The 12002-nt window shown below is 39.2% G+C and overlaps 1 protein-coding gene across 2 annotated transcripts in view; it reads left to right on the forward strand.

Annotated features, from left to right (window-relative positions):
- Positions 1-12002, forward strand: part of Scmh1 (Scm polycomb group protein homolog 1) — a 117195-nt gene that overhangs the window by 26768 nt on the left and 78425 nt on the right. For both annotated transcript variants that reach the window (XM_021200169.1, XM_029539677.1), the window contains exon 2: positions 6793-6921. Coding sequence is in view for 1 of the 2 variants with exons in the window: in XM_029539677.1 (XP_029395537.1) it covers positions 6909-6921 (13 nt within the window). In the remaining variant the exon portion in view is untranslated. The remainder of the gene's footprint in view (positions 1-6792; positions 6922-12002) is intronic.

A 12002-nucleotide genomic window follows, 5' to 3' on the forward strand; every position in this document is an offset into this window, starting at 1 on the left:
CTCAGATGTGTATGTGTTTGTAGGCATGTACAGATATGCATATTTATGTAGTTGAGATAATGTCATCTAACTTTTAAGTTTTTGAAAAGAATAGTCATTTTTTAAAATAAAACATGCTTCCAAGCCAGTGTCCATCCTCTCCTCAACCTCTGCTGTGGCCTGAAGTAATGTATACACTGTAAGGGAGGAAATCGTCTTCTCCTTATCATAGGTTCACTGCATATCTGCACATAATGGAAGACATTAACAAAAGCACTCATTTAACTCATATAAGTTTTACCTCGCCATCTGAGTCTTTGTAAGGACACAATACTCAATGGTTTGTGTATTTTTATGCCAGGTTTGATGAAGTAGTCAGGGAGAAATAAAATTAAGCAAAAGGGGATGAAGTATAACGGTCATAACTTAGGGGATTCAGCAATTAGGGCCAGACAGTTCGCTCACCTTTCTGCTGGCATCTGTCCCTTTGATTACTCTCCTCCTGGTATAGGAGGTAGCTTTTACTATGAGGGTCTTAGTTGCCTTGTGTTGAGGGAAAGTGAGGAAACCTTCCTCAGTTTTTATGACCAGCTCTGAGGAAGAGAATGGGAAATGTGAGAGTGGCTTCTGCTGCTTTCACTGAGTCTTTCACCTTAAAATATTTTTGGAGCTGGGTGGTGGCAGCACACACCTTTAATCCTTGTACTTAGAAGGCAGAAGCTGGAAGGTCTCTGAGTTCAAGGCCAGGCTGGTTTACAGAGCTAATTCTAGGACAGCCAGGGTTACACCAAGAACACTTTTAGCTGGTCTTTTGGGGATGTCTCATTTGCCTTTCCCCCTTTAAAGAACTTTTAGTATGAATAAAAAGAGCACTGCACAATTTGGACCAAGTAACCTTAAGTCCAACTCTGTAGTTATAACTTTGATGCAGAGTGGGGAGTTAGCATAGAGTTTGGAATCTTAGTTCTTCCCATCTTCTCTCTCAGGAAAATTAGACCTTTTAGTGTATCCAAGCGATAAATAGATTTTGTGGGTTGTTTGGTTATTTGTTTACTGTGTTTGTTCAGAGAGATGCTCAGCTTTGAATGGTTTTCTCCAAAAAGCTCTGTTTATGTTTTATTTACTTTTAAGATTTATTTATTTCATGTATGTGAGTATATTGTTGCTGTCTTCAGACACACCATAGCATCAGATCCCCATTACAGATGGTTGTGAGCCACCATGTGGTTGCTGGGAATTGAACTCAGGACCTCTGGAAGAGCAGTTAGCGCTCTTAACCGCTGAGCCATCTCTCCAGCCCTAATTTTATGTTTTATACTACAAAAATTCTTTCAAGTTTCTGGTTCTTTGGGGACACACTATTTCTAGTCTTATAAGTAGCTGTATATTGTATTTTAAAAATCTTTTGTTATTTGAATGCATGGCTTTTAAATGGCTTTTAATCAGCTAGAATTTGCCTTTGTATAGATAAGTTGTGCAAACTGTATTCAGAAGTCTTTGTAAAGCTGAATTACAGTCACTGTTACTCAATTCCTTCCATCATGACGGTACCTTTAAACAATGATCCTATGAAGTTACAATGACTTACAGATGAATATTAAAGTGTTCATCTTATTTTTGTTTAATTTTAGGAAGTTTTCTGTCTCAGTCATTAGCTAAACCGCTTTGTGCTACTGACGAGTCGCACATGCGCACCTGCGTAAAAGCTGTCTGGATTCCCAAATAAAAGACAGCGTGTGTGTGTGTGTGTGTGTGTGTGTGTGTGTGTGTGTGTACGCGCGCGCGTGTTTAATATGCCCAGTTTAATATGCCTTGACTAGCTCAAAGGCTGGACACTTCTAATCCTCCCCACGGCTAGCACACATTTTCCTCCAGTACTCATGGCTTAAAGCCCTCTGATTTTCTATTTTATCTTTGTTGCCCTGGCTCCTTTTGGTGGCCCCCTAGTCTTTGCTGCCCAAAATGCTTCAGGGCAGCCCTTCCAGGGGCGCATTCCTTTTCACCTACATTTCATATGATTTTTTTCCCTCAGCGGCTCTAAATCTCGTATGTCTCCCTCCAAATCATGGCAATTCTCTCTTCTTCCTCCCTTCCAGTTCCTAGCCTGTGCGAATCTAAAAGTTCTGCCTCTCTCTCTCCACCCAGCCATTGGCAGTTGGCTTTTTACTGGTCGATAAAATCAATTGAGGACAAGGACCTTCAGTATTTGGACACACAGATTCCCGATTTGGGGGGCAGATAAATTCAAAGCATTAGAACCAATCTTCAACAATTTTCATTAATTATTTTTCTCTTGGAAATCTAGTCATGGGTTCTAATTACAAATCCTTCCAAGAAAAAATGTAAAAATTCAATTGTGACTACTGTGTTCAATCCCAGTACTCGGGAGGCAGAGGCAGGCGGATGCCCTCTTCTGACCTCTGTACACCACCACACATGATGCACATGAACTCACACAGGCACAAATACACACACATAAAAATTTAAGAAATATTTTATTATTTTTTTAAAGAATTACTTATTTATGTATGCGAGTACACTGCAGTTGTCTTCAGGCGCACAGAAATCATGTACCTGTACACATTTAGGGTTACAGATCTAGATTTGAACACAAGGGCCTATCTCATGTGTTCTGACTGACATAGAGTAGAGCATATGGGACTATCATTTCCTTTATTCCAAATGCTAATAAGATTGAGCTTAGTGATGCTCTAAATCAGAGATACTTAAGAAAATTGACCACTTGAAGCTAGCGTGAGTGCATAGTGAGATGTCATCTCAGCAGACAGAAAGCTAAGTACTAACTGGGGAAAGAGATGGTGATGGTGGAACATTACTTACTTCACGACACCAGGTCCACATTTGTATTCCTGGAAATGCAGCATGGTAACATTGGAATCACTCAATTTCTGTTCAAGAAGCACGAGCCAGAAGCGTTCTGAAGAACATCAGCTTCTCTCTTGCTGTGGCTCACACAGAAGCCATTAAAAAAGTAAGCAATATATATATATTGAAGTTTATTTAGGACAAATTCATAGAACAAAGGGCATCATTGCCTCTCAGCATTTCTATGAGTCCTCTTGCTAGCTGCCTTTGGCTGTTGAAGAAAATGTTGACATTCTCCGGCATTCTTCTCTTCGCATGTACAGACAGAGATGCAAGATCTGTTACAAAGCAAATGGCGGAAATCTAGTCTTGTTTGCTCACATCTGCTAGGTAGAGGAAACAGGATTGTCTGGTTTGCTGCCCTTCCTTCTCCTAGAGTACATCCCAGAGGAATATTAATCTCACTCTTGTCTCCAAATGAAGTATATAAATTAAGAGACTCTGGAGGCAGACAATCAGCTGAGAGGCACTAAGAATATCAGCTAATGGAAGTAGTTCATCAGTTGTCTGTCCCACACCAGTTCCCTGCTAATTTGAACAGGTGTTCTCTTACCAGCTCTTACATTTTGAGCTCTGTGTATACTAGCATGGAATTATGTTTTATCCTAAACCAAAGGGGTTGTCTTTTCGTAGTGGGTCTTCAGAGGTATGTTTGATGCATCTTTGTTTTCTAGGGGGTCTTCCCTTTTTTCCTATTCCTTTGGTCCACTTCCTTTTCACCTCTTTACATTTATATGTACGTCCAAACCTATTGTCCTTTCATATTTTTCAAACTTTAGGAGCATTTGAAACATGGTACCTATGAGCATTCTGCATTTAATCTAGCTTTACCTTTTAAAAAAATAATTCACTATGCCACTCTTATTCGGCATCCAGATTGAGGTAATACTAAGCATGTTAGAAGCATTCAAAGGGTTCCTTGTGTCATTTTTGTTGGGGTAGGACAGCACAGAGATGGGAGATACTGTAGTTAAACATGGAGGGATATTGCAGCTATAACTCAGTGGTCAAGAGCACGTACTAATTTTGCAGAGGATCTGAATTTGGCCTCCAGTACTTATATCAGCTCCAGAGGATCCAACACCAACTTCTGACCTCCGTAGGTACCCACACACATATTGATAACACAAACATAGACATACTAAATCAATAAAAATAAAAACCAGGGCTGGAAAGATGGCTCAGTGGTTAAGAACACATACTATTTATTCTTGGAGAGGGCCCAAGTTTACTTCCCAGAACCCATGTTGGGTGGCTCAGACATGCCTGTAATTCCAGCTCCAGGCAATATGATGGATTCTGGCCATTGCAGGCATTTGTACTCATGAATGCCCACCCCCCCCCCCACAATGCAGATAATTGAAAATAAACATTAAATAAACAAATAAATGGATTAAGTACCACTTATGATAAGATTTTTAAAATTAAAATTAAGTTGTTTTTTTTTTTTAAAGAAAAATATTGTTTGAGTTCAAGTGATTTTTCTAATGAAAGAAAGTTAATTGACCTTTTTTGGTATCATTTCCTTAGTAGTAAAATAAAATAGTGATATTGTGCCACATGGTGAATACTCAACAAGGTAGTATCTATTAGTAAAGTACTTAGTATCCTACCTGGCATATGGTGGACTCTTTAGTGGTAGCGATAATACTAAAAATTAATAGTAATATATGTTACAGTTTACTGCTGATTTTTTTATATATATATATATAGTAAGTATCATATGCTGAATTTGTCCAAGCTTCCGGGGTGGTCAGGGTGATGTTTTGTCCCATTTATAAAGAATGTTTCCATATCCCTGTGGATATTTCAGCCACATTTCTTTCTTTTAAAAATTTCCAGAAATACATGCAAGTGTAGAGGAACATGAAAATAATCCTTGCACTTGGGGGCCTGAGAAAGTGGATTATGAATTCAAGGCAAGCCTGGGTTATGTATCAAGTTTGAGTTTATAAAGTGAGACTTTTATCATAGAGATACATGATCAAACATGTTCATTGATGTTATATTCAGAATATCTTGAATTTAGAAATAATTTCTATGGCCCTCAACAAAAGAATGGATTAAAAAAATGTACTATGTTTATATTGTGAAACTTCACTCCTTCTTTAAAAATAATAAAATAAGGAAACTTGTAGGTAAATGGATGAAATTAGAAAAAAAAAATCACCCCAACTGAGGTGACCCAGACCCAAAAGGACAAATATGATCAGTCCCTAGCTCAGCCATCATCAGAGAATCTTACTCCTGTAACATATCAGAACAAATACAGAGATCCACAGCAAGATGGTATGCCGGGATGGAGAGGCCTTTCATTCGGCCCTTTGTGGGATGTCTCCATCAAATCCTGTATCTCAAGGCACAGGAAACACTGTGGAAGAGGAGGAAGGAACAACAGAAGAGCCAGAGAAGATGGTACACATCAAGAAAACGAGGTCTTCAAACTCACTATAGTTGATGCATGTATGAACTCAGGGACTGAGGCAGTGTGCCCAGGAAGAGAGTACCAACAGAAAATGAACTTACATTTTTGGAGGTTCATTGTCTCCCAATGTCATGTCAAGGCTTTTCTTATTTTAAATTCTGTCCTTTAAAAATTTATGGGGACAAGAGGAACCTCTATAAAGTCTCAGAGACTTGGAACTTGAGAGGTTCCCAGGACTCCGTGGGGGTGACCTTAGCCAAAATGACCAATGGTGGGGAGATGGAATCTGAAGAAAACAACTCCAGTAAATAGATAGGGCCTCCAGTGAAGAGATGGGGTCACCAACCCATCTTCAAACTTTTTTTGAGCAGAGACTGAAGGAAAGGCTATCCAGTGATAGGCCCAACTTGGGATCCATTTCATGGGCAGGCACCAAAACCTGACACTATATTACTGATGCTGCGCTGTGCTTGCAGACAGGAGCCTAGCATTGATGTCTGAGAGGCTCTACCAGCAGCTGACTGAGACAGATGCAGATACTCAGAGCCAACCATTGGAATGAAGTCAGGGACCCCTATGGAAGGGTTAGGGGAAGGATTGATGGAGTTGAAGGGATGGCACCCCCATAAGAAGACCAACAGTGTGAAATAACCTGGAGTTCTAGGATCTCACAGGGACTAAGTCACCAATCAAAGAACATACACGGCGGGCTGGTGCATGGACCACAGCACAGATGTAGCAGAGAATTGCCTTGAGTGGTCTCAGTGGGAGAGGATGCTCCTGATCCTGTAGATACTTGATGTCCCAGGGAAGGGTGATACCTGGGTGGGGATGTGAGGTGAGATGGAGTAGGTGGGAGAACACACTCTCAGAGGCAAAGGGGAGGAAGGGAATGGGCTGAAGAACTCTTGGAGGGGGGAGAAGGTGGGGTGGGCAACATTTCAAATATAAATAAATAAAATGAATATTAAAAAACCAAACCAAACAAAACACTTCTAAAGAATCAAAATAATTATTCTATATATTCTATAAATAATTATATTTTATATATTCTATAAATCTGCAATTTCCAATACAGTGGCCACTCCCTACCACTGATTTCATTCTATAGTAATTATCACCTTATAAAACCTATCTCCAAATATGTTCAAATTGTGGGGTTAAGGTTTCAAAATATGTATGGTAGAGTTTAATTCATAATCCTTATTAGTAGATTTTCATGACTTGGATTTTCTGGCTTTATTTGGTTAGTCAGAGCTATGTTTATTTTCAACATTTGCATAGAAACAAATATAAAAATATTTATATTTATTTCTGAGTATAAAGAGTTCAATTGTACCTGTTGTATTTGTTATAAAGAACCATTTAATTCTGTGATACTCTTACTAGTAAAAAATAGGTATTGAAATACATTTTTCTTAATAGTGCAGCCCAGTGTTAGTACTTAGGTCTCACTATGGAATTTTAACCATCCTCTTTCTCTCCACTCCCTTTCTTTACAGATGGAGAGATTAATACACAGAGAAACTAACTTGACAGAGGTCAGAGCAAGGTATAGGTGGATCCAGGAATAAGTCTCAAGCTTCATCACTCCTTGCTTAGTTTTAGTCCATTGACTATGCAGCCTAGTGGTAAGTATTCACTCATACTATCGTATCAGTAAGTAGAATTAAGGAGACCTAACAAAGGTTGAGTTTAAGAGATTTCTTGTTACTAATTAAATGTATTATCCTTTTTGTCTTAGAATTTTATTACTGTGAAGAGATACCAGGACCAAGGCAACTCTTATAAAGGGAAACGTTAGTTGGGGCTGGCTTACAGTAAGTTCAGAGGTTTAGTTCATTATCATCATGATGGGAAGCACAGCAGCATACAGGCAGATATGGTGCTGGAGGAGCCGAGAGTTCTACATCTTGATCTGCAGGTGGCAGAAGGAAATTGTATGACTAGGGGTAGCTTGAACATATATAATCTCAAAGTCCACCCCCACAGTGACACACTTTCTCCAACAAGGCCACACCTACTCAACAAGGCCACACCTCCCAATAGTGCCACTCCCTGGAGGGGGCGTGGCAAACCCATTCAAACCATCACACTTTTCTATTTAGTTTATTTTAAAATTTGGTGTATGCATCTATATGCATGTAGATTTGTGCAAATGAGTGCAGGTTCCTATAGAAGTCGGAAGAGGGCATTGGATCCCCTGAAGCTGGAGTTATAGGAGTTACCGTCGCCTGACATGGGCATTGGGAACCAAACTCTGGTCTTCTACAAGAAGAGTGAATACTTTAATGCCTGAGTCATCTCTCTAGGCCCCTTTCCTTTCCTTTATACCTATAATGCCTTCTTGTCGTCGTCGTTGTCGTTGTTATTGTTAACATGAATTTTCCAGGTCGGGAAAGGAGATTAGAAGTTTAACTTTTCAAATAGCTAAAACTATTTTTTCTGTTGGGCCAGACTAGAGATTATTAAGAATGGAAAAAGCAACAAAGAAAAGAAAAACCTGAAATTTAATGAATTTCTTATCTGTGTGAACACCACAATCTAAGCATTTTTTTGTTGTTGGTTTTTGTTGTTGTTTGTTTATTTTTTAATTTTTGAGACAAAGTTTTTCTATGTAGCCCTACCTGGCCTGGAGCTTTCTGTGTAGATCAGGCTGACCTCAAACTCATAGATTCCTCTGCTTCTACCTCCTGAGTGCTGGGATTAAAGGGGTCCTCCACCATTCCCAGCCCTTCACGCTAGGCACTTTCTTTTTATTTAAGTGTAATAAAGTATACAGCCATTGCCTTGCCATACTGAAGCACAGCTGTCCAACTTGGTGTTCTCCAGTAGACACCAGTGCAATTGCATATGCAATTTAAATTTTTACATTAAAAAGATAAAAACCAGGGAAATTAATAATATGTGTAATTTTTATATTTAAAACATTATTTTGACATGTGACCAACATAAAAGTCTAATAAAAAGGTGTTTAGAATCTATTTAACACATCATAATTTAGGTCCTAGATTTATCAGAAATATCTAATTTGTATTTATATTTTAAAAATAATTACAGGCTGGAGAGATGGCTCACCAGTTTGATGCACTTGTTGTTTTTGCAGAGGACATATGTTTGGTTTCTGGTAATCGCATAGTGGTTCACAACCTCTCTAGGCACTCACATTGTAAAAACATGCATGTAAAAACACTCATGCACATAAAATAAATCTGAAAAAGAAAAAAAAAGGATCACAGTTGGAAAAGCGAGTTCACTTATCAAGTCTTGTTCCAAATATATTTAAAAGTTTTCTCAAATATACATAAACGTCTTCTTAGTAGCTACAGTCAGTTTTTTAAATTTCAGTTAATGAAAGTACACAAAACTGTGCGCATACCTCTTCAGTGATTGCGGCACATTGCAAGTACTCAGTCATCAATGTACTCAGTACATGCTTTACTTCGCTGTCAGGATTCCAGCTCCAAGACTCAACAGAACATCGACTTTCCCTTACATTCTTACCCTTTCACCCTTCCTTTATAGAACTGTCTCTTCCCTCATGTCTGCCTCAAGCCCCCATGCTTTGTTTTAATATAATGTCTACAACTCTTTAATGTGTGTGTTTATGTGTCTTTCCCCCTTTTCTAAACTAAAAAGTGGACGTCTTGATATTTTTTATGTTCTCATTACATAGCACACAGCTGGGACCTATGTGTTGTCAGTGAGTTTTCATTCTAAGCATGAATGAGTAGAATTTTAATAAGGAAGTAGCAGACAGTTTAGAGATTTATTTTGAAAATAATGTTTGAAACTTAATTTCAGTATCAAATTGAATGACATAGAATATGAAGACTCACTGCTTTTCTCTCCATCCATTTATTTCATTGAATCAGATATATGTAATAGAACAGAAGATAAGGCATAATCTATGCAGATTAGTAGCTCATAAGCAGGATGGACACATACATACTCTTAGACACAAAGACATACAAAAATGTATCCATCGCTACTTTGTCAGTGCCCAAATGTTCTTTGATGCTTAATGAAAGAGAATTCCTATGTTTACTAGAATCTTAATAGTTTATTTAGTTACTTTGCTTGTCCAACCTGTATATTCCTTCTCAGCTTGAAAAGTTTTAAAAACTTTGGTAGTAAGTGTTCATCCAGCCTTTCTACTTGCTTATTTTAGGGTATGACTAACCACAGGCCAAGTCTCATTATCTAAAAGTTTCTGACATGTGCCTCCTTGCAATGAATATTCTTCAAGATACCTCAAATAAGGGTCTGGGAAGATGGCTCAGCAATTAAGAGCACTTGCTGCTCTTCCAAAGAACTGGAGTTTGAATCCTAAACCTATGACATGTGACTCTCAGCCACCTGTAACTTTAGATCCAGGGGATCTGCTGCCTTCTTTTTTTAATTTATTTATTCATTTTACATCCCAATCACAGAATGCCCCCCTCCTCACTGTCCCACCCCACACCTCCCCTCTTCCCATTCTCCCTTTCTCCTTAGAGAAGGGGAGCTCCCCCACCTCACCCCATGGGTACCAAACCACCCTGGCACATTTGATGTCCTCTCTTGACCTTCATAGGCACCCAGGTACACGTGTACAGACACCATACACATGTACATACCTGCACACACATATAAACATATGCACACACATATTTGTGGAACCCTGCATGAGCAAGCACACACACATACATCTGAAAAGATAGTAAAAAAAATAAAATCTTTAAGAAAAGATTCCTCTAATTAAAAAAAGATATTTTTTAAATCCCTGGTGAGCACATCATAGACTATAAACTGGGGCATGGGTTTTTGTTTGTTTGTTTGTTCGAGATAGGGTTTCTCTGTGTAGTCCTGGCTGTCCTGGAACTCACTCTGTAGACCAGGCTGGCCTCGAACTCAGAAATCCGCCTGCCTCTGTCTCCCAAGTGCTGGGATTAAAGGTATGTGTCACCACTGCCCAGCAAGGGGCAAGGGTTTTATCCGCTTTATTCAGTGATCTTCATATTTGGAGTAGTGACTGCTAAATAGCAGATGATGACTATCTGCTGAATGAATAGACCCACATAAGCATGTTTACGGATGTTATTTTTATTTTCCTTATTATTTGACAACTTTATCCATGTATAGAATTACTTTTAGCTATTTTACCCCTGTTCCCCTTGCATATTCTCCCTCCCTCTTCTGTTGAATCCTTTTTTCTTCCTAAGAAGTTCCCCCTCCTACTTTCATGTCTTCTGTGCTTGCATGAGCATAAGAAGGGGGTTATTTCCTGTAGTATGGGCAACTTTCCACTGAAGAAAATGACACTTCTCTCACTAGCAGCTATAGTCCCTTAGGTAAAGGGTGAGGCCTCATGAACCTGTCCATGATGAAATGCTGGTTGACCCAGTCTTGTTCAGATAACCACAGCTGCTGTGGTTCATTGGTATGTTGGCTGTGTTGTGTTCTTAAGACTTTTTTCACATCATACCTCCTCATCCTCTGACTCTTACTTTCTGCCCTCTCTTCCATAATGTTCCTTGAGTCTTGGAAGGAGTGATGTAAGTGTCTTATTTAGAGTAGTAGAACGCAGTTGCTTATTTTTGGCACGTTACCCATTTTTGAATCTCTGCATTAACTGCTTCCAGCACCAATTAGAAGTTTCTCTGACAAAAGTTGAGAATAATACCAATCTGTGGGTATAAACACTAGTAGTTAGAAGGCAATTTGACAACTTGTCCACTTAGCAAAGACTTGTAAGTTTCCCTTTAGGGCCTATGCCCTCCCTGGTCATGGCTCTTTAGTAGGTTTATGGTACCAGGCACAGGTTGCCTCCTGTGGATGTGCCTCAAATCAGAAAGCCGCTGCATGACTATCTTGGTAGGTCACTACTGTACCTTGCAGGGTTCACAGCTGGGTAAGACTTATAGGTTTCTCTTTTTCCCTCAGCAGCCTGCATGGCACCTCCTGACACATTGAAAGCTAGCCCCAGGAAGGAAGCTCCCAGTGCAGTTTCAGCTTGAGTTCTCTGTGTTCTGTAACTATGTGGTTACATTTACAGGATTTTCCCATCAGATTCTGATGGGCATCAAAGAACAGTGGCAAAAATCTGTATTTGTTATTCTAAGGAGTTTAGAAGGCTCCTGACCAAATAGGGAGGTATCCAACTAAGTATTTCCATTTCTATGTGGATTCACTTTTTTGTAGAATGTTATTATCTTTCCTTGCCCTTGCCCCAACCAATCGTTACTGTATCCTAATTTCTCACCTTTAAAAAGATACTGATAATACCTGATATGATATATATGAGTTTGTTTGCACTGACTTAGTACATGGGTATAGTAGAAGTTAGTTGAATCTGAAATAAAATGAATACACAAATGCCTAAGCCTTCCTTCATCTAGATATGTGCCCTGTCTTCTTCCCAAGCAAGTTAATAGTCTTAACATTAGATAATGAATTGAGGATCGAGTTGGCATAGGTAGGGCTTTCTGTGAATTACTATATGGAAAGCTGAGTATTTTTGTATTTTGACAGAGTACTATGTTAGGTCCCACAGCATACTTGATATGACTCTGTGTAGCTTGTTTTTTGAAAAGGGTGGTGGTGGGGAGTTTGTTTCCTCTGTCTGTCTGTCTGTCTGTCTGTCTGTCTCTCTCAGGTTCTGGTTCACAGCCTAGAGCCTCTCTCTAGAACTCCTATGCTGCTCCTGTAGTAGTTTCCTGGCAGACAGTTA

Source organism: Mus pahari, chromosome 6, assembly GCF_900095145.1.
Source record: "Mus pahari chromosome 6, PAHARI_EIJ_v1.1, whole genome shotgun sequence".
Lineage (NCBI taxonomy): Eukaryota > Metazoa > Chordata > Mammalia > Rodentia > Muridae > Mus > Mus pahari.